The sequence below is a fragment of the Aedes albopictus genome, chromosome 2 (genome assembly GCF_035046485.1).
Source record: "Aedes albopictus strain Foshan chromosome 2, AalbF5, whole genome shotgun sequence".
In the NCBI taxonomy this organism is placed as follows: domain Eukaryota; kingdom Metazoa; phylum Arthropoda; class Insecta; order Diptera; family Culicidae; genus Aedes; species Aedes albopictus.
Genome location: NC_085137.1, coordinates 26,391,918 through 26,415,044, shown reverse-complemented (window position 1 = coordinate 26,415,044; position 23,127 = coordinate 26,391,918). Strand labels below are relative to the sequence as shown.

Genomic DNA, 23,127 nt, shown 5'->3' with positions numbered 1-23,127 from the left:
CGATGCGCTCTTGCGTCTGGGGATACCGGGGTATACTGTACAAAATTCTCGAAAGCTACTTTCAGAATCGCGTACTAGTTTACGACAAGGAGGTGGGTCGGAAGTGCTTTCACATAACCTCAGGAGTCCCGCAAGGTTCCATCCTGGGTCCGGTGTTATGGAATGTCATGTACGACGAGGTGTTGAGGTTAGAGTACCCAGTGGGAGTGGAGATTGTCGGATTTGCCGACGACATTACACTCGAGGTCTACGGTGAAACGATCGAGGAAGTGAAGTTGACTACCGACCACTCGATCAAGGTTGTGGAGGCGTGGATGCGGTCCAGGAAACTGGAGCTGGCTCACCACAAGACTGAGGTGACGGTTGTTAACAACCCGAAGTCGGAGCAGCAGGTGGATATCAGTGTAGGTGAGTGCACTATCCTGTGAGTCATCGATGTTCGTTGCTGCAGGCTGCGCAGTTAACCTTGAGGGTGCGATGTGAACTAGCCCTAGCCCCTCTCTGAAGCAATGCCTTCTTGGTGGTTCCGGAGAGACGAAGGGTTTGGCGACCATAGGAATCTATAGGAATGTGTTTTAGTGGGTCGAGGAGAGAGTAGTCCTGGCTTTTACTATTGTTGTAGAAGACGGCCTTAGCTCCACACTACCCTAACCTTCTTGTTAGGGTGTCTGTTGAGCAGTTTTCCCCCCAATGCATAAGCCATAGCTATGGTTTAGAAGAAAAAAAACCCAGGTTAATCCACCTAGTGGTGATAGTGCCTTTCTCGTCGAATATGTACTCAACATTTTTTCCGGCCATAAGCCGAAGTGTTCCTGAATCCTGAGAATACTCTAGAACGGAATAAATCTCATTTTCTTCTTTTGTCACAGTGCTCGTTGACTCGTCAATGAGGAGTGGAGTTGATAAATAATAAATGTATTTGATGAAAAAAATCTTTAAAAAATTAAGCAAAACCGCTTAAGGCGAAGGAAGCATTTCGTATTTTTTTTGGTTTTTGATTTTAATTATAAAATAACGAAGCAATATTTTCAAAATCGGTTTTCGTGCACATGTTGAGTATGGATCAGGGTATATTCTGATTTTGTTACGCGGCATAAAATGTTTTTCGTTTTTGCAGAAACCATTTTTTTGTGAAATTTTGGTCAAACATGGTTTCTGCAAAAACGAAAAACATTTTATACCGCGTAAAAAAATCAGAAGATACCCTGATCCACACTCTACATGTGCACGAAAACCGATTTTGAAAATATTGCTTCGTTATTTAATAGTACATCAAAAACCAAAAAATGAGGAAAGGCTTCCAGTTTCGCCTTAACGCATCGGTTTTGATAAAAAAAAACTTCTGGAAGACTCTAATTTCACTTTAAAATTGATAAATCTATTGGTTTATTTATTTGTGCACTTCTTCAAGATGTTGAATTCCGACCAAAATTTCCAAGGGGGGACCCCTCTGGACTTGAGAGAAAATCAAAATTTGTGTCAGCCTTATTCAGAAAAGCAATAATTTTATCAAAGCCATAATTAAATTTGGAAACTTATTGATGGCTCATATTCCAACGCTATACGTTTAAATAGGCCGAGCTGAAAAATATCAAATCTCTCAGTTGACTGCTTGACCACCTTCACTAGCACTGGATGCCGATCATTATCAAGACATTTCGGCAATTTTTTTCTGCGCACTTTAGCCTATATTTTATTATCATTAGTTATAAGATTCATGTAAAATTTGACAAAAAAAAGTGCAAGCAATCGAAATTTCCCCTATTAAAGCCCATTCAAATTTCTACCGTGTTACAGAGCGCGAGGACTCAACCAGTTGCATCAAAATTGTTCGCAGTAATTTTAGACGCAGAAGGGGATTGGTGCTATAAAATTTTATTTTTTTGCATACAACGTTGATCCATCCTACTGTAAAATGACGCCTCAGGAATCTAAAATGATGTAATTTGGCAAGATCGCTTAAATTTTTATCAAGATTTTGTTCTTTTACACATATTAATCGCTTGCATCGATTTTGTTCACCTGTAATTTCAGCAATGGATCCAACCCTGATTCTGCAACACAGCCGGTAATCTTAAGTGTGGTTAGAGATTATTTCTTGCTGCCCGTGTAACTGGTTAACGAACATTTTTGATGATTTGATGTTTCGCATGCATGGGTTTGGTTTTGTTTTTTAATTGGTCACTTCCGACGGGACACCTGGAACCGGTTTCGGAACACAACCGGTTTAGATACGGTATGAAACTGTTTTCTTGCTTACCGTTCATCTGGTTATCGAAAAACCCCGCTCTTCCATGTGTCACATGCATCGGCTTGGTTCACTTTTTTAATTGACCACTTCCAGCGGGACAGCTGGAACCGGTTCCGGAACACAACCGGTTCAGATATAGTCTGAAACTATTTTCCTGCTTACCGTTCATCTGGTTATCGAAAAAACCGCTCTTTGATGTGTCGCATGCCTGGGTTTGGTTCACTTTTTTAATTGGCCACTTCCGGCAGGACATCCGGAACCGGTTCAGGAATACTACTGGTTCAAACATGGTCTGAAACTATTTTCCTGCTTACCGTTCATCTAGTTATCAAAAAAGCCGCTGTTTGATGCGTCGCATGCCTGGGTTTGGTTCACTTTTTTAATTGGCCAATTCCGGCAGGACATCCGGAACCGGTTCCGGAACACTACCGGTTCAAACTAGTTTTGAAACTATGTTTCTGCTTACCGTTCATCTGGTTATCGAAAAAACCGCTCTTTGATGTGTCGCATGCCTGGGTTTGGATCACTTTTTTAATTGGCCACTTCCGGCAGGACATCCGGAACCGGTTCCGGAATACTACCGGTTCAAACATGGTCTGAAACTACTTTCCTGCTTACCGTTCATTTGGTTATCGAAAAAGCCGCTGTTTGATGTGTCACATGCCTGGGTTTGGTTCACTTTTTTAATTGTCCAATTCCGGCAGGACATCCGGAACCGGTTCCGGAATACTACCGGTTCAAACATGGTCTGAAACTATTTTCCTGCTTACCATTCAACTGGTTATCAAAAAATCCGCTATTTGACGTGTCGCATGCATGGGTTATGTTCACTTTCTTATTTGGCCACTTCCGGCGGGACACCCGGAACCGGTTCCGGAACACTACCGGTTCAGATATAGTCAGAGACTATTTTCCTTCATCCCGTTCATCAGATAATCGAAAATGCCGTGGATTGATGGCAAGGTTGTTAACCGATAAATTATCGACAGTTAACTCAACGCAAACTCGATAACGATAAAGGAAACTCGATAATCTCTCGATAACGATAATCAAACGATGAATCATCGCGCAGATCAACGTACCTTCGATAATTTTGCGATAAATCTAGTTACCCTAGTGACGGCATCAACAACGGTTCAGTTCGCGAAGAAAATTTTTCGGAGACGTTATCGAGTCGATAATTTCCACAGTTAACTGTATCGCCGATGACGTTTCCGCCTGAAGACGTTATCGTTATCGACGATAAACGATAACAGACGTTAACTTTATCGTCGATAACGATAATTTATCGATTAACAACCTTGATTGATGGGTCGCATGCATGGGTTTGTTGCATTTTCATATCTGGCCCCTTCCTGGGGTACCGGTCCGGAACACCTAAATGGCCATAACTCCGGAACGGCTGGACCGATCTGAACCATTTTCAATAGGAAACAATGGGACAATGTACCCCGTCGAATGAACCATCGGTCGTTGAAATCGGTTCATATTTACTATCTAAAAATGAGGTGACCTTTTTGTACACATACACACATACACACGCACACACATACATACACACACACATACATACACACAGACATCATCTCAACTCGTCGAGCTGAGTCGATTGGTATATAACACTTGACCCCTCCGGGGGCTCTATCAAATTTTCGTTTTTGGAGTGAACATATAGCCTTTCGGTACACCTTGGTGTACGAGAAAGGCAAAAATACCATAATTGGTCAAATATTGATCGTAGTGGTTATGCCCCGAACAGAGAAAAAAAGGTAAGGAAAAATGGTTATGTATTGATGCAAAAGTAAATGATTCACAACGCATTCAAATAAAAAAAATTCGAGTCAAAACATGGGATTTTTTTCTTGTTTTGAGCTGGAAATGATCAATAAGCTGTAGTAGCTGATGAAGCAAATGCTACTTTAACATCTTACGACGCTTTCCGGCAAGCGTCTGTGACGTACCAAAACTAAACCATTGACTGACATTTTATCTTCAAATAAACTTCCCCGTCTGCTTATATGTTGGTATCATGTGTAGCCTGGACCTCCTTACATTACTCGTCATGTCTACTCTAAAAAAAATGCTCAATGTCTCAGTGAACGATATTTTTTAATAATATTTTTAATAAAAATATTTTACTTGTGCGATCCCTTTTCGAATAAGTTTATTTAGGTTCAATTTATTTTATTGCTGTAGATAGATGTATGTCGCTCGCTGTTATCTGTAGTGTGCAGTGCAAGTTGTCCCAAAAAGATCAAGAAAAATTTATGTGTTTTATGTTAAATGGCATTACAAGAAGCTCCAACTCTCAAACTGCATTCAAAAACTGCATAACGAGAGACGGTTGACTGCTTATCCCTTGAAAAAGGTCCAATACACGGGACCGAAACGTCGGGCTATGCCAAACTAGCCGTTTCAATGCTCTTAGACTGAGACAGCCACAACAGTTCAATTGCTGTTAAAAATAAAAATAAACTGCAAATATGACGACTTTTTTCTGTTGCTATTGGAATACGACTGTATGGTTGATTATTTTGATTAATGGCTATGCAGACTTGGAATTTAAAACAACGAGTTGTTTTATTCACCCGACGGCGACGTTTTAACACGGGAATAGTGTCTTTCTCAGGGGGAAAATAATTACTAACCTTTTTTTTCAATTGTTTTGTCTAACTGTAACTGTCCCTTTTTGTGTTATTTTTAGTACATGACCTTGGAATCACGATTTTCAGAAGCTGTTCAACATTTGAGTAATGTTCAACAATCGACTACCCGCTTTGCGCGCAGCCACAGTTGATCAGCAGGAGTAAATCAATTTTGTATGGCGAAATGCATCTAAACTCGAATTACTTGAAATAGAAAGCTTTTCCCGAAAAAATATTTGATAGCCTTAATAGTGGTCACCATTGTGCACAACCACTACCAAATATTTTTTCGAAAAATGTGTTCCACTTCGAGAAATTTGCCTTTAGATTGTATTCGCTATTCAATATTTTTGCGATTCACTTTTAGCGATTTTTCGCGCATAGAAGCCACATTGGTCGATGCGGAGAGTAGAAAAACAGCCGATGTAGTTAATTCATTGTACATATCTAATAATTTAAAAGAATCAATCTATATATATATAAATGAGTTTGAAGTTCCTTTGAGGCAACAAAACTCAAGAACGGATGAACCGATCAGCATGACTCTTGCACGGTTCGGTTCGTATTCGTAGTGGCTGTGTTTATATGTACAAAACGTTACGAAAATCAACTAGGGTAAATGTACCAATAGTGGTGCTATTAGCAGCTCCTTGTAGAAAAATAATTGAATAAAATTGATAATACCACAAAATAAAAAGTCTCAAAACGTTGGTCGGTAGTTTTTCACTTAAATTTGCTAGGAAAAATGTAAAAACCATTGTTTATTTCAGATTTTGCTAATAAATCACTTGCTCCAACTATAGGTACACGGTTCCTATTATGGAGGTAAAATTTAACATTGGTTCCTATAGTGGCGCATCCCATTGAATTCTTATGGGACCCACCACTATAGGAACACTACCACCACTATAGGTGCAAAGGAGCAAAAAATTAAGGGAAAATAATTGTTTAAAATAGGTTTTTCGGCAAATCCTGGACACAAAACTGAATTTATGTTATTAATTAGTTATGATGCATCTATTAAAAATGTCATTTACAAGCTTTTTGTTCGAAATAGTGCTAAATTGGCACTACCACCACTATTGGTACTACCTCCATTAAGGGAGCTTTTACCCTAGAAAAGTAACCAAATTGATAAAGAAGACGGCAAGACAAAGTTTGCCGGGACAGCTAGTACTTTATGAAAAACCTTACGAAAATACACAAAATTTCGAGAACAAAAATAAGGAATATACAAAGCCGGATTGTAATTATTAGGGGATGTCAATATCTTGAAATCGATAATTAATTACACTTATGCCATCTATGCTTTCACAAGAAGTCTCTTACTCTCTCATTTTTTCCCCACATATCTAGGACAAAATCTCGCGCGAACCAACAACAACGAGATGCTCTTCTAGACAGTTTCCCTGGTTTTCCTCCAGTATGAACAGCGCCCGGGTTGCTTGGATGTTTACCATGTGGACGGAGCAGAAAAACAACTGCTGAGAGAACACAGGAAACGTTTGCTTGGGCACGGCGCGATGCGAGCCGCTAGCCGGGCAAGGTCAAGTGGGTTCGGTTGGCTGGCTTCATTGCATTGTGAGAAAAGAAACACGGGGCGTTTTTTTTGTCTTTTAAGGCGACTTATTTTTGCGTGATGGGGAAAAGAACTGAAAAAGATTAAATGAATTAATTGAATCGAGGCTTCGGGCGAAGCAGCGTTTTGGAAAATATCCCATTAGTTATATAATTTCCATTAAGGTGATGATAATTGTCTCTTCGAATTAGATAACAAAACACCATGCGAATGCTTTCTGAGTAAAGCCAGATATCAAGTGGGTTATAACAACAGTAGTCGATATATCCACTGGGGACGATATCGAATACATAACCTAACCTACCGGCATGCAAAGGAAACATGCGAAGGTCCAATTCTATCCGATAAAGTTGGGATACCCGAAAGTAATACGAAAATCTCAATCAACGAAGCGTTACATGCACGCACATGTGCGATACATAACGGATTTCCCCGAGGATAAATATTTCCTTTTTTTTGGGTATGCTTTATCGGAAGAAATGTGAATAATCCCATCTGTTGAAGCCATGCCTTGTCTTATTGGGATATCTTACGAAAGTTATATCACAAAAGAGATACATTTGGGGGATTCAGCGTAAACCACTGTTTAAATATTATCCTGATTAAACGTCGTGATTGCCATGGCAATCCTTGATTGTTTCATTCGCAATTTCATGAAACATTTTAATAATTAGACAATCATGGCTTACGCAGTTATTCCATCGGTTTAGTCAATTTCCCTATTGAAATTTTAATTGGGCTTACAAAAATTTCGTTTTCAACGTGAAGCAGTACCTTTTAGTGGTTCCTCGGCCACTGTTCACAAGGTTAAAGTGCCAAAGTTGTGACGACCGGTTTCCAATAAAATCAATCCAGCGATACAAAAGTAAGCGGAAAGTTATAGTCTCATGGGTATTACAAAATTGTGTTGTTTTATCTACGAAACCCTTATCATACGAGTAGTTCCGACAGATTCTCGAGGGCACTCGCTTGTTTCCAAACTGTTCAGTTCTCCCATCTCCTTGATTAATTTTCCATTTTCATATTTGACCTTCTTCGTTACCCAAAAAAGTTTCCGTTTTATTTGTTCTTTTCAGAATTCATATTTCGTCTGACAGTCGGACACAGTGGAACAACAGCAGAAGTTCGCACAGCTTACAGAGAGTAGCACCACCACCGCAGCAGCGCAGTAGAGGGAGTTCCCCTCTCTGTAGTAGGCTAGGATAAAACAGCGGAAAGTGACACGTGCTTGACGAGGCCCGAGCAAAACCTAAACGAACGGGAGTCCACTGGAGGCCCTACGGCGTCAGTCTCGGTCCATAGCGGCTCGCCGTGGACGGAAAGTCAAGGTAGGTCGTTTCTTTTTCTTGGGTGGGAGCCATGACGACATCAATGAAGTGGTTTTTGTTAGTGTGTTTGTACGGGAGAAAGTTCAATTTTTACACATTTTATTTTGGCGCGGAACAGCAACCCGCAATAGCTGATTTTAAATTTAAGCTATGTTGTTTTTAGAGAAAATAAAATAAAGCAAGTCATGAAAAAAAAAAAATGATATTACGATCAAGACAGAGCAAAGCTATAAATTAAGATGAAATGAGCTCACCAGTTTTACAAAGTTTTCTGCTAAAGCCGTGGAGTATTTTGTTCGTTGTTTGATTATGTTCTTTATCACTGTTTTAATACCCCAGTCAGTTAATACTTCCAAGTCATATTGATAGCCAAAGTTCCCCACAATGCACTCTATTCGTGTCAAGAGCTAATGACCAAGTAAAATGGAAAACTATACATTCATTTCCATTCTTATTGAAAAACCAACACTTTCCGGCAACTTTAAGGACCTAGTTAGGCGGTTAAAGTTCATAATTTATGGCCTACTTGGTGCGCGCCGAGATGCCCACCAGAGAGCAGCACAGAAAGATTACCGTCGCAGTAACGAACGACTGCGACGACGACGACGTTGCAATACTTCCGTCCAAGAGTTTTTCAAGTGCACATAACCTCAATGGTCGTTTGCGGCGCGGCGTCATCCACCATAACCTCATTCGGCTGCAATTGAGCTCGGCATTCCTTCGTTCGTTCTTACGTACTTAGTGGGTACGTGATTTTTGCGGTAAATGCGACTAACGACCGTTTTTTCAGTGGCCAAAGAGACGGCCAAGTGATGAACTTCTCTGAATAAGAAGAAGAGAAAAATGAACTCTGCTAACGTAAAGAAAGCACTTTTTAATTAGCTTTCAAAGGACGTCCTGGAAGCAGTGATTTTGCCATGGTAGGCGTCTAAGCATGCGGTTGGGACCTGTAAGCCGGGTCATCATCGGTGGGAATTAGGTGAAAGTACTTTTCAGAGAAGGCTGACTGTGCCTTGAATTAATTTATGCGTAGGAAAACAGAAGGAAGATATTTGCTCTTGATGAGTGCAAAACCCTATGCCTCTGGGGAATCGGTGCGGGGAGCTCGTTGACACCATGCTGACTAGGTTACTATGCTAATGGGGATCGTAGATACTTGAAGTGCTGAATATTTTCTTCTTAAGAAGTTGGAACTCGTTTCAAGTACACGTAGAAAAATTAAGCTTGTTTGGAACAATAAAACGCATGGTTGATTTTCAAATTGAGTATTTATTAATTCCAAAGTTATATTTCTTTGTTCTTACTTAGAGTTTACCGATAAAAACAATCAATGGAATGATGATATATAACGTTAGAAATTTGTTTCTACAAAATGGAGACCACAAACATGGCCAAACTAACACATCTTTAAAATTCTTACCCCAACTTCGCCACAACGAGGAAGGTGTACCAAATCTATCACCGTAACTTCCAAGCGCAGTTTTGGCCGTGATGGATAACGCGCAGGTACTCACGACAGCATCACGAAGTTGGTCGGTTTCGCCTATTTGTATAATTTTTTATTCGTTCTGCTTTCCAACTGCTTGCCGACTGTCTAAAAATAGATTTCCGAACTGTCGCTGGAGCTGTTGTCACCAACACAATCACATTCCGGCTTTGTTAGTGGTAAAAGTGCAGTCGTTTAAAATTATCCATTATTTTGTGTTGAAACTACCAAATCTTAGTTTGGACTAACAAACTTTCAAAAATTTCGACAATTTTTTTTTCTTTTTTTTGCGGTGGAGCGGACCTGGTGTGATGGTTAGAACACTTGACTATCACGCCGAGGACCTGGGATCGAATCCCACTCCCGACAAACTCACAAAATGTGAGTTCTTTCTTGGGAAGGGAAGTAAAGCGTGGGTCCCGAGATAAACTAGCCTAGGGCTAAAAATCTCGTTAATACAGATAAAAAAAAATGTATTATTTATCAAACAATGGAAAAGTTCAAAACTAGAAATCAGTTGGTCGCTACAGTAAACTAAAACATCGGTTGATTTGAACTAGAATTTAATTGTGTTTACAATTTATTTCTCTGCGTGTACAGTATTGGCCAACAGATGTGACGCGACACGGATACAACACTTGTTGTTGTTATAAACTTCAAGACATCATAAACATTTCCAACAAGTTTTTCAAATCATGAATTGTTTGGGTCTGAAGGAATCCTTGGAAGAATACTCTGAAGTAATACCAACAAGAATTTTCAGAGGAATCCCATCTGATTAACTGTGGAGGGAAAACGGAGTCCACTTGAAGTTCCTCCATAAATTCCTCGTGTGATTCGTCCGGGGATTTCTCCAAGAGTTTCGTCATGATTAATGATTTCTTCAAGGAAACTTTATGAAATTCTCCGGGTATCCCAGATAGCATCCCTCCAGCAATTCTTGCGAAACCACAAGGAATTTGCCATGGATTCCTCCAGATTCTTCTGTGATTATTTCAACGTTTACCAAGGATTCGTTCAAGAATTCCTCTTAGGATACCTCTTGAAATTTCTGCAAGACTTTTCATGCATTTCTTTAGACATTTTTTATTCTTACTGGGAATATTCTTGAGATTTGTTTAGGAGCTATTACGGGGATTTTTGTGGGGGAGCTACTACGGGGACAGCTAGTGGGGTTCCTTAAAACATTTCAGGTAGGAATTCTGAAACAGTAGCTAATGGATGTATTACAAGAGGAATTCTAAGAGATATGCTTGAGGGAATCATAGCTGGAATATCTGGGAATTCTTTAAGAGGACTTTCTTGAAGAACAACAGGAGGAATGCTAAGAGAACTTTTCAGCTGGCATGCCTAGAGGCATTTCAAAATAAATAGCTGGAGAAATCTTTTGGAAACCCTCGTGAAATTCCTCCAAAAATGCCTGATAGGTTTTTGCATTCCTTCAAAGATTTCTTCATAAATTGCTGCGGCGATTCCTTAGAGATTTCTACAGTTTTTACCTATAGGAGTCCTCCAGTGGAGCGGATCTGGTGTGAAGGTTAGAACACTAAACTATCACGCCGCGAACCTGAGATCCAATCCCACTCCTGACAAGCTAACAAAATGTGGGTTCTTCCTTCGGAAGGGAAATAAAGCGTGATGAGATGAACTAGCCTAGGGCTAAAATCTCGTTAATACAGATAGAAAAAAAGACCCTAATTAATCCACCTATCGGTGATGGCGCCAAGGATGGCACCTTTCTCGTGCCTTCGAAAACACATTGTTACACAACTCAATTGACATGTTGATGAATATCGCACTTTCATACTTTTAACAGAAATCCATTTAATGGCACCAGAGATTATATCAAGCTGAACTTTACCAAACACCGTATCTAACAAAATCCACGAACGGAGAAAATCAAAGGGGAAGTTCGCTGTTCCCATAGCAACTCATACAATGAGCACTTCTGAAACGTGAAAAATCCGGGTATTTTTGCACAAATCATTCCCAAAGGTGAGTGACACAAGTAGTCCTCAACGAAATTCAGCGCCTCATCTGAAAATCTCTTTTTTGTTTACATATGTTACATACGGTGTTTGGTAAAGTTAGGCTTGATATCGTTTATATGGCTTTTGATTTTTGAGCCTTAAACTCTTGAAAAACAGCCGCAATCTTGAATTTTGAGCTGCCATTTTGGATTTATGTCCGGCTGCTTGGAAATTCTGGTCGCCATTTTTGGACTCCAGACTTCTTCTCCATATCAGATACACTCATATTGACTGGTTTGAGAGCCCAAAACTTCATTAAACAGCCGCCATTTCGAATTTTGAGACTCCATCTCGGATATTCTGGTGAATATTTTTGAGCTCCGGTTGTCTTCCCCATACCAAATATAACAATATAGAACGGTCTTAGAGCCTAAACCTCCATTAAACAGCCGCCATCTTGAAGTTTATGCTGCCATCTTAAATTTTGAGACGCCATTTTGTATAATTTGGTCACCATCTTGGATATTTTAATCGCCATTTTTGGATTCCAGACTTCTTCCCAATACCAGATCCATGTTGCATGTTTTTAGAGTCTAAAACTCCATTAAACAGAAGCCATTTTGAGTTTTGAGCTGCCATCTTGGATATTCTGGTTGTCATTTTTGGAGTACAGATTTCTTTCTCATATCAAATATACACATATTGCATGGCTTTAGAGCCTAAAACTCCATGAAACAGCCTCAATCTCGAATCTTGAACCGCCATCTTGGATATTCTGGTCGTCACTTTTGAAGTCCAGACTTCATCCCCATACCAACTATGTATCTAATATTGCATGGTTTCAGGTCCTAAAACTCCATTAAACAGTCGCCATCTTGAATTTGAAACCGCAAACTTGAATATTAAGCTGCCATCTTGAATTTGTGGCCGACATCGTGAAATTTCTGGTCTACAGTGTTCATTTCCGCATGAAATTCACCAACTATGCTAAAGGTTACAAAAATCGCCGCAGTTTTATGTGTCGCATGTTGGGGGTTGGTTCAATTTTAAATACGGCCAGTTCCACCGGTGGTAGCAAACAATGCGGTAAAATCCCGGTTTGATTCGAGCTATAATCCGAAAAATCGGCCAATGGGATGTGTCTTAAAAAATGAGTGAACTTTTTTGTGAACAGGCATACATACATACACACATACATACACACATACATACACACATACATACACACATACATACACACATACATACACACATACATACACACATACAGACATCATCTCAATTCGTTGAACTGAGTTGATTGGTATATGTGACTTTACAGCAGGAATTCCTAAATGGAATGGAACATTTACAGCAGCAATTGCTTGAGGAATCACAGCCAGACTTTTCGGTTGATTCCCATTAACAATTACGAAATCCTGGAGAAATTTCAGCAATAGGAAACAATTGGTGAAGTACTAGATTGAAAGAACTGAGCTGGATTTTTGTATGCTGAGGTGATCAATTCTCCATTTCTGCAAAAAATAGCGCAAACAGCGTGATTTCTTGCCTAATTTGGTGCTGTTTGAGCAAAAGTTTGGGTAACTGTGTTGTTGTATTATTTATTTCTTGCAATTTCAATCTAGTACTTCACTGACTGCGTCCTATGGTGGTTCAATGCAGTAAGTGGTTCTCAAGACTTGTTTACATTTACTGACAATTTGTTCAAAAAAGTTGAAAAATCACTTTCCAGCGTAATTCCACCACTTGGAACTTCTGTCTAGGAACATGAGCCATTGACTCCCGGTGGAAGTTCACCGGTAGAAACAGATTGGAGCAGGAAATATAGGAAAATTCTGCGGAAATTACAAATAACTCTTGGAGGAATCTCGCAAGAATGTCTTGGGGGAATGCCGGAAAGATTGGATGGAATTCCTGGAGCAATCCAGAAGGACTCTCGAAATGCTTCCTGGAAAGTATTCCTTAAGGAATGCTGGAAGAAATATTTGGGGAAATCTCGTAAGGAATTTCTTAAAGGGCTCCTGGAATTATTTCTATTCTAATTTATCCTAACTAAAGTTAGGAAAGAACTTCTAAAGGTATCACACGTGAAATCCCTGGTAATCTAAGAAGAAAATCTTGAAGGAATATTCGAATGAACTATGGGAAGAACTCATGGAGAAATTCCTTTTTTATATAGATTATTTTTATTAACGATATATTCAGTCCAATGCTTGTTTATCAAGAAACTCCTTGAGGAACCCTAGGAGAAGGTTTTGGAAGGAATCCTCTGTCTTGAAAGGTGGAATCTCCGAAGAAACACCTTGGAGAATTCCAGTAGAAACACCTGGAATGGTCATGAAAGGACACCTAAAGGTCTCCAGGAAGAAATTCTCGGAGGAGTTCTAAGAGGAAAATTCTCTTGAACAATTTTGAACTAAATTCCTTTGAAAATCCCAGAAAAAATTCCTGAAGAAATCTCGGAAGGAAATCCTAGGACAACGAGTACCTTCTGAGATTTCTACAAAAGTTTTTTTTTTTTGAGTTTCATTTAGATGTCTTGGAAATCTTCGAGGAATTTCTTCGGAGATTTCTCAATAAAAATGAGATGCCTTTTTCCAGAATTTCTCGTTTTGATGATACTTGGAGATGGAAATACTAGTAGGAATAGTAGGATGAATCTGCCCAAAACCGTAACAGATGCCAAGTAGTAACACATATTCAGAACCACAGCACGAGAAACACATCCGACCGATTCCAAGCCCCGGTTCAGAAATTCTGCAGGGAAGCTATTCGCACAACAAGGCAGTCCCTTGCTGAATATGACAACGTAGTAGTACTCCAGTCCGAGAAAGGCGTCACCCGGCTCAAGGACCTGAAGCTTATCGACGCCTCAACAGTGAAACAGTTGAAGCAAACTACAGCCGTATGTCCCCGGATATACGGCCAGCCAAAGGCGCACAAACCGGATCTACCACTCCGCCCGGTAGTGCCAAATATCACCCAACGGTCCCACTTATCAACTCTTCAAATATATGGCATCGATCCTTCAACAATCAACGCACAGCCAGTACAATATCACCGATAGTTTAGAGTTCGCCAGGTTCATTAGCTACAGTCAAGCTTCCACCGGGGTACGTACCAGTAGCATTTGATGTCGTTTCCTTGTTTATGAACACTCCCAAGGATCTAGTTCTACGAGATATAATCATGAATTGGCACAACATTAAGAAAGGCACCCGCATAAACCTGGATCTCTTCCTGGAAATTATAGAATTTTGCCTCGACAGCTCCTACTTCCGCTTTCGAGGAAAATTCTATATATGTACAGAGTTTTGGGACAGCTACGGGTAGCCCGCTGTCTCCCATACTAGCGGACTTACGTCCTCAAAAAGTTCGTAGACGACTTTTTCCTCGCTCTACCAGCAGACCAAATACAAACGACACTGGACATCTTCAACAGCTACAATCCGCATCTCCAATTCACGCTCGAAACAGAAAATGACCATCAACTACCCTTCCTTGACATGCTCATCCGACGAAACGACGACCAAACACTCCACACTAACTGGTACTGCAAACCAATTGCTTCGGGACAACTAGGGTAATTTTCCAGTTAAGCTGATACAAATTTAATTTTGACTTTTTGTCTTCCCCCCCCCCCTTCAAAAATTTTTGGCTGGATTTTGCATTTTGAGGGGGCAGATAAAAACATATTTATCAAAATATCGGATCTTGCCAAAAATTCTTTAACAAATCCGATGTGTTTCAAATATTTTTCTGATTAAATGCGTTATTATGCAAAGATTGTGACAAGACACATATAGGAATGACCAAAAATTTACTAAAAACTAGGCTAAGTGAATACCAAACACATATTAATAAACATGAAAAATTAAAAACAGCCAACACACCACAAGCAGATGAAGAGATAAACAAACTTAGGGAAACAACTGCACTCATGAACCATGTCATTGAAAAAGACCATAATTTAGACCTGACCAAAACAACAATACTTGACCAATCTAGAAGAACATCGGCCCTACCAATATTAGAAATGTGCCATATTACAAACAATACCAATACAGTTAACCACCGAACAGACGTAAACAATCTCAGTATAACTTATGCAGGCATATTACACAAACTTAAAAATAGACAGAGCAGAAAAAATCGACAAACAGACACAACAATCGTACAACAGCTATAAAAGCACAAATAAGTAAAAGTGTTAACGTAAAATTTGAACAATTGTAAGTTTAAAATTAGCGAAAACAGGTAAAATTAACTTAACAAATTGTAACACTCCCACAGCAGCAAAACCATGACCACACGACAAGCAGAACAGCAAAATCTTTAAAGACGAAGACGACAAACCATGTAAGAAACACTAGACTTAATTAACACAACTCAAGACTAATCAAATATTTGTACAAAACAGTTTTTCCTTTAAAAAGGCCACACCCAATGGCCGGGTAAAATAAATTAGTAACGTCTAATAAAGTGTATGACTGAGATAGCCGCAAATAAAAGTTAATTTCAAGTTCCAGTCGCAACTACCAATCGTACCGAAATACAGTTTTAAAATTTGAGAAAAGAAAATCATAGTGGCTCAGGAAAAGGCGCTCTTTTGTACAAAATCAAAAAATCAATACATTTTATAAAAATAAAAGAGCCCATTTCCTGAGGATTCTTCTGAAATTCTTCCGGTAGTTCATCTTGAAATTCTCTCAGATATAAGTTATTTTCTCCAGGTGTTCCGTATGGAATTCTTCTACATGTTGCTTATAAAAGTCCAGAGAGAATCCCGTAAAGAGTTCTGAAGAAATCCCTAAGAGAAATGCTTGTGAATCTCCAGAAGTAACCTTTTTTTAAGAAGTTTAGATAAAACTCCTGGATATATTTCTGTAAACAACTTCAGTTACTCCTGAGTTATATTCCTAATTTCTGGGAGGCTCTGGGAGATTTTCAGAACTATTTTGATAAGGTTTCAGTAGTTAAGAAACCTTCCAAGACTATTCCTGGAAACTCATATATATATATATATCTAAAACGAAACGTCAGAGACTTGAAAGAAATTGCATAGTAACCACCTTGTGCGGTGCCCTTTAAACTTACGACAACATTGATGTTAGGCAAACTTGTTGGGTAGTGTTTTTCCTACATTTATCACCAAGGACATTATGTTCTAACTCTCATATTTACGGCGTGAGAATGTAGTACTACCTTCTCATACTAAATCATCGAAAAATTCATTCGTTCAGCAACACTATTACGCCGTAAATACGAGCTAAAATATAGCGTCCTTGGTGATAATTGTAGGAAAAAACACTATCTTACAAGTTTGCCGAATCACATTGTAGTAATATGCTTCTGAGCCCTATCTATGTATCTATATATTTAATATTTAGATAAGCATCCTTGATACAATGTACCATTCCATCCCCAATAGGACAAAAGCAGTTTTTTAAGCTCTCATGAAAATATTTTCTACACGAGTGAAACGTGAATCTCGATGCCATTCCACACAAAATACGTCATTACCCCACCCCGAACGCAGCTCAAGCGGTTAGACCCCCGCCAACGAGAAACTTGATACCACACAATCAATCACCACAATATGGTTGTCATCTGGGCGAGATGCGGTTTATTGTTGTATACCCGCCATAAATCCCATCAGTCCTGATACGCAAAAGCTTCTGCAAATTGATCGAACAGTTTGCCGAACGCCTCCGCGAGAGAGTTGGCCGCCTGCCTACCCAGCGCTTCCACCAGATAATCGACTACTATCTCGCTGAACAGCTGAACGTCCAGGGCCGTCACGCCCCGCGCCGTATGGATTTCGACTAGGTGGAAAATCTTCTTCCTAAACATTTCCGGATCGTTGATGACGCATTCCACCAGGGTACCTACCATGTTCATCACGTTCAGCGCATGCAGGTGGAAGCCTTTGTTATCGGCCAGGTTGGATCCGGCGGGATCGGCGCTGAAGTCGAAGTAGGGCAGGAAGTGCGGGTGCTCGCGGAACAGTCTGTTGGATAATGAAGGAAATTCAGATTTGAAATTATCATAATTACTATAAATGTCTTACAGGAACATCATATTTCGACCGTGAAGAAGGCTTTCCTGCTTTAGCAGGCCCCAAGCAGATAGGAGCGTGATTTTTTGCTTCCCCGTTAAGCCACTCTCGTCCATTTTGTGTTGCTTTATTACAAGTGTATAATTTTGGTCATGGCCACGTTGATTGCCATTGCATTGTCACAGACACGTGCAATGATGTGCAATGTAGAGCACTGTTTGCAGTTCAGAAGGAATTTCTCAGCCTATCTTGATGCATGGGAAATTCCTTGTCTGAATCGCTCAAGAAACCGGTTTTTCTTCGATCGCAGTACGCAGTAGCGAAGAAATGACAGTTCAAATGGCAGTCACCGAAGAAAGTTTCTGCCAGGAATCACTCAAGAAGTTTCTTGTGCGATTCCTTTAGAACTCGAAACTGCGCTTAGAACATGAAATAATAAATAAAATTACATTAGGGGGATTCACTTAACAGCGTAAACTGATTAAACTGATTAAACGTCGCGATCACCAAGGCAATCTTTGATTATTTCATTCGCAAATTCATGAAACATTTCGAATAAGCAGAAAATCATGGCTTACGCAGCAATTTAATCTGTTTAGTGAGTACCCCTATAGTGTTTTCATGAGGTTCGAGGTTTTCTTTCCAAAAATGCAACAAATGTTCAAATACGCTCTTTTGGTAGCACCTAAGGGCGTCCCTATTTTTGACAAAAAAAAAGTGGAAATCTTTTAAGTTTAATATTGCAACATGATCGTTTTAGCTTAAAAACATTCATAGGTACATTTTTTTGGCAAAAATACCCTGTTCTACTAAAATAGATGATTTTAGAACATCAAAGGGCAAAGAATGTGTTCATAATTGCTTTATCTCTTGTTGTTTTTGGGATATTGGCAAAACACAACCGAAAAATAACCATTTTGGACATATTTCGAGAGCTCAAAAGAAATCTAACCTATTTTTCCGGATAACTCAAAGCGAAAAGTTATATTGTAATTCTTAGCACAGTTTTGGCACTACAGGTCGGATTCGATTATCCGGAGTTAGGTTCTGAAGCTTCTCTAACATATACCTGGCAAACGGAATGATGTAGAAAGCTGATTTTTTTTTTACAGAAAATTAATCAAATTTAGCTTGACAAGATGCTAAAATTTCAATTTTTTATAACATTTCGTTTCCGAGATATACAGGGGATGGCAAAAATGATTGGGATAGGCAACTTTTTTTTTCTCTCACAAAAAAGTTCAACATGCAACAATTTTTCATAGGGCGCATCAAAAAATCTCAAATTTTGACTGTTTGTTAACCTATTATATGTGCATCATTGGTACAAATTTGGGCTCGATTGATTAATATTTCGCAAAGTTAGAACCGTTTGGGTAAAACACTATTTTTAAGACAACTAATTTTTGAGCTGTCATATCTCGGAAACCAGTGAACCGAATTGAATGAAATTTTGAACGTACACTAACAATATGTGAATGCTTCACAAACTATTAAAACATAGGTACTTTTTAAACGTTGAAAAAAGTTATCATGGATTGACACTTTTTAGATTTTTCTCGAAAAAATGTATTTTTTTTACATCAATGTCAATAAATTTTAGTGTTGATATCCAAAGATTTTCCACTTCTGTTCTCAAGTTATCTCTAATCAGATATATAAGAACCTATTTAGATTGAAGGAAGAGCACATTTAATAATTTGTGTGTGGTATTGTAAATTTGACTTATTTTCCTCTATATGGGTAAAAATTTCAACCCGGTATAATCTAACTCGCCGTGAGAAAATATTACATTTTATAACGTCGTATTCAGTATCAATATATTGTTGATAAACGTTAAAAAATTCATTCAATTCGGTTCACTGGTTTCCGAGATATGACAGTTCAAAAATTAATTGTCGAAAAAATAGTGTTTTACCCGAACGGTTCTAACTTCGCGAAAAAATAATCAATCGAGCCCAAATTTGTACCAATGATGCACATATAATAGGTTGACAAACAGTAAAAAATTGATGCACTCTACGAAAAGTTACAGCATGTTGATTTTTTGTGGGAGAAAAAAAAGTTGCCTATCCCAAACATTTTGGTCATCCCCTGTATGTCGGTGAAGCTTCAGTATCCGACTCCGGATAATCGAGTCCGACTATTTTGCAATATTTATCTTTTAACATTTTCAACTCTTACATAAATAGGGACGGCCTAATGACCCTCCTGGCTACACCATTGGTCCATCAATCAAAAGGCTTTGCGTTTAACCAAATTTCCACAAGTAGAATACGTACATCAAATATAGTTCGGCTGTATTCGTCTGTTCATCCAATCTTGGGAATTGTTTCAAATACTGAGCGCATAGAGCTAACAAGACAATATCTTATTTTCGGTAATTGGCCTTGAATATTTTCAGTTCCTTGCTCACAACTATTGTAAACTAGGGCATATAACAAAATAATTTTATAACTATTTTTCTCCTAAAAATAAAACACAACCTCTACAAAAATCGCATCCAAAAGATTTTGCAACAGTTACTCATCATAACAACCAACTGGCGACCTATGATTGGAAAGTTGCGCTCATCATAATTTAAACTTGTAGTATACATTTTATATACTCCCCAATTCCCAAAAATTGAATAGTGTTTTGCAGAAAAATTCCGCTCATAAAAATAACTGTGCTGGAAGAACTTCTTTGAAAAGCCCTAAAAATATGTATCAAATAATTGCTGGAGGAATTTCTGAAAGAAGCCCCGGAAATATTTCTGAAGCACTGAAGAGTTTTTCAAAAAAAAATCTTGTAGAAATTTTCCAAGAAATTCCTGGAGGGATTTTTGAAGGAATTTTTGAGGAATTTCTAGAGGAATCTCCATACGAATTACTGAAAAAAATATGGAAGGATTTCTGAAGCAATCCTTGATAATTTAACTTGTGAATGAATTTCTGAAGAATCAAGTAAAAAAAAGTAAACGAAATCTCTGGAGAGATTCTTGTAAAATATTTTAAAAATATATCTGAATGAATTCAAGGGACATTCCTCAGAAGATCAAGGGTGAATTTTCTGAAGATATTCCTGGAGGAAGAAGGAATTATAAAATTTTGAAGCTGAAAAATGATGGGTAGAATTCCTGAATGAAACATGAAGAAATTCTTTCAGGAATTCTACCCATCATTTTTCAGCTTCAAAATTTTATAATTCCTTCTTCCTTTATATTTTTTCTATTAAAATCCAAAAAATTCAAAAGGAAGACTTGTAGACATTTACAGAAAATGGTTCTTGACTAATTTCTATACGAATTCCTGGAGACATTTTCTCGTGAAGAATCCCTGAAATTTCTGGGAGAGTTGGTGAAGGAATGCATATGTAGGCATACCTAAAGGAATTATAGGAAGTTTTTTTTGAAACCACTGGAGAAATTTCGGAAAGAATTATTTTTTGAATGAATCTGTGGGAAAATATCTGAAGGAATCTTAAGGCGATTTTCCAAAGAATGGCCCGCAATATTTCCAATCCATGTAAAACTTTCCAAATGTGTCGTTTCAGAAGTTCCTGAAGAAATTTGCAATAAATATCTTAAAAAAATCCTGAAAGTACCGCTGGAAGAATTTCTGAATCTTTGGAAGATTTTATGCAAGAATGTCTTAAGTCATTTCTGAAGTTATCCATAAGAGATTTTTAAGAATCCATGTAGAAAATCCTACGGGAAATGAAAAAATTCTAATGTGATCATTGGAAAAAATCTGGAATACTTTGAGACATTTTTGAAGCAACCCTTGGAGAAATTTCCAAAGGAATCCCTGGAATAATCTATGAAGGCAACCTCTTGTTTTTTGCCTTTCTCGTACACTAAGTGTACTGGAAAGGCTATATGTTCACTCCAAAAATGACTTTTTGATAGCAGCCCCGGAGGGTCGAGTCATATATACCAATCAACTCAGCTCGACGAGTTGAGGTGATGTCTGTGTGTGTGTATGTGTGTGTGTGTGTGTATGTGTGTGCGTGTGTGTGTGTGTACAAAAAAACTCACATCACTTTTTGGCAGTAAACCTCAACCGATTTCAATGACCGACGGTTCATTCGACGCGGAATCTGGTCCCATTGTTTCCTATTGAAAATGGTTTGGATCGGTCCAGCCGTTCCGGAGATATGGCCATTTAGGTGTTCCGGAACGGTACCCCAGGAAGGGACCAGATATGAAAATGCATCAAACCTATGCATGCGACACATCAAACCATGGCATTTTCGATAACCTGATGAGCGGTAAGCAGAAAAATAGTCTAAGACCATATCTGAACCGGTAGTGTTCCGGAACCGGTTCTGGGTGTCCCGCTGGAAGTGGCCAAATATACAATTGAACCAAACCCATGCATGCGACACACCCAACCACGGCATTTTCGATAACCTGATGAGCGGTAAGCAGGAAAATAGTCTCAGACCTTATCTGAACCGGTAGTGTTCCGGAACCGGTTCTAGGCGTCCCGCTGGAAGTGGCCAAATGAACAATTGAACCAAACCCATACATGCGACACATCAAACCACGGCATTTTCGATGACCTGATGAGCGGTAAGCAGGAAAATAGTCTTAGACCATATCTGAACCGGTAGTGTTCCGGAACCGGTTCTAGGCGTCCCGCTGGAAGTGGCAAAACATACAATTGAACCAAACCCATGCATGCGACACATTATACAACGGCATTTTCGATAACCTAATGAGCGGTAAGCAGGAAAATAGTCTCGGACCATATCTGAACCGGTTGTGTTCTGGAATCAGTTCTAGGCGTCCCGCTGGAAGTAGCAAAACATACAACTGAACCAAACCCATGCATGCGACACATCAAACCACGGTATTTTCGATTACCTGATGGACAATGAGCAGGAAAATCATCTCAGACCATATCTGAACCAGTAATGTTCCGGAACCGGTTCCGGGGTTCCCGCCGAAGTGATAAAATCTGAAAGAGAAACACACCCGTGCATGCGTCACATCAAATAGCGGCTTTATAGATTACCTAATGAACGGCAAGCAAGTGTTTCGGAATCGGTTTTGAGTGGCCGGAAGAGGCCAAATGTAAAAATAATCCAAGTCCAGGCATGTGACACTTCAAATCGTGGCTTTTGCGATAACCTGATGAACAGTTAGCAAGAAAAGAGCCTTAGATCACACTAGAGACAACTGGTAGTGTTCCGGAATTGGTTCCGAGAGTCCCGTCGAAATTGTCAAACCCTGCATATGACACCTTCAATTTGCAGCGTTTTTGGTTAACCGATGAACAGTTAACAAGACAATAGTGTCAGACCATATTTAGTTCAGCCGGTAGTTACCCGGAATCAGATCCGGGTAGTAAAATGTAAAATTTAACCAAACCCATGGATGCGGTACATCTCACGACTTATCGACAACCTGATTGAAAAATAGGGTCAGACCCGGTAGTGTTGCGGGTTCAGCTGTGGCTTCGAAAGTAGCTTAAAGTAAAAGTGAATCAAACCCATACATGCGATATATCAAATCGCGGTGATTAGGTAAAGGTGAAAAATTAGCAATAAAATAATCTCATGGTAATGTCATGGAATCAGATCCGGGTATCCCACCGGAAATTACAAAATATTAAAATTAACCAAACCCATACATACGACACATCAAATCGCAGATTTTTGATAATCTAATGAACGGTTTGCAAGAAAATAGCCTTAGATCACATTAGAGACTAGCTGTTGTGTAGCAGAACCAACGTTCATGTGAAAAATTAAATCATGGCTTTGTTTAATGGCCTGATAAACGTTAGGTATGAACAACAGTGACGAATATGTCTAAGTTCTCA

At 39.0% G+C, this 23,127-nt stretch overlaps 2 protein-coding genes across 3 annotated transcripts in view; one reads left to right on the top strand and one right to left on the bottom strand.

The window, feature by feature from the left end:
- Window positions 1-23,127, top strand: part of LOC109407024 (transient receptor potential-gamma protein) — a 502,502-nt gene that overhangs the window by 204,446 nt on the left and 274,929 nt on the right. For both annotated transcript variants that reach the window (XM_062849336.1, XM_062849335.1), the window contains exon 2: window positions 7,552-7,803. The gene's annotated coding sequence lies outside the window, so the exon portion shown is untranslated. The remainder of the gene's footprint in view (window positions 1-7,551; window positions 7,804-23,127) is intronic.
- On the bottom strand, window positions 16,767-17,488 carry LOC109406546 (globin-like). The gene is made up of 2 exons (XM_029861084.2): window positions 17,330-17,488; window positions 16,767-17,269 (listed from the first exon to the last, which is right to left on the bottom strand). Exons 1-2 carry the CDS (start codon window positions 17,431-17,433, stop codon window positions 16,915-16,917), a joined length of 459 nt encoding a protein of 152 aa, XP_029716944.2. The 5' UTR covers window positions 17,434-17,488; the 3' UTR covers window positions 16,767-16,914.

What these genes read in the sequence shown, in the direction of transcription:
- LOC109406546 (XM_029861084.2), bottom strand. Translation starts at nt 17,433, where the DNA reads ATGGACGAGAGTGGCTTAACGGGGAAGCAAAAAATCACGCTCCTATCT. An exon ending in GGTCGAAATATGATGTTCCT is followed by an intron (nt 17,270 to 17,329) that starts GTAAGACATTTA and finishes ATTATCCAACAG; the next exon opens with ACTGTTCCGCGAGCACCCGC.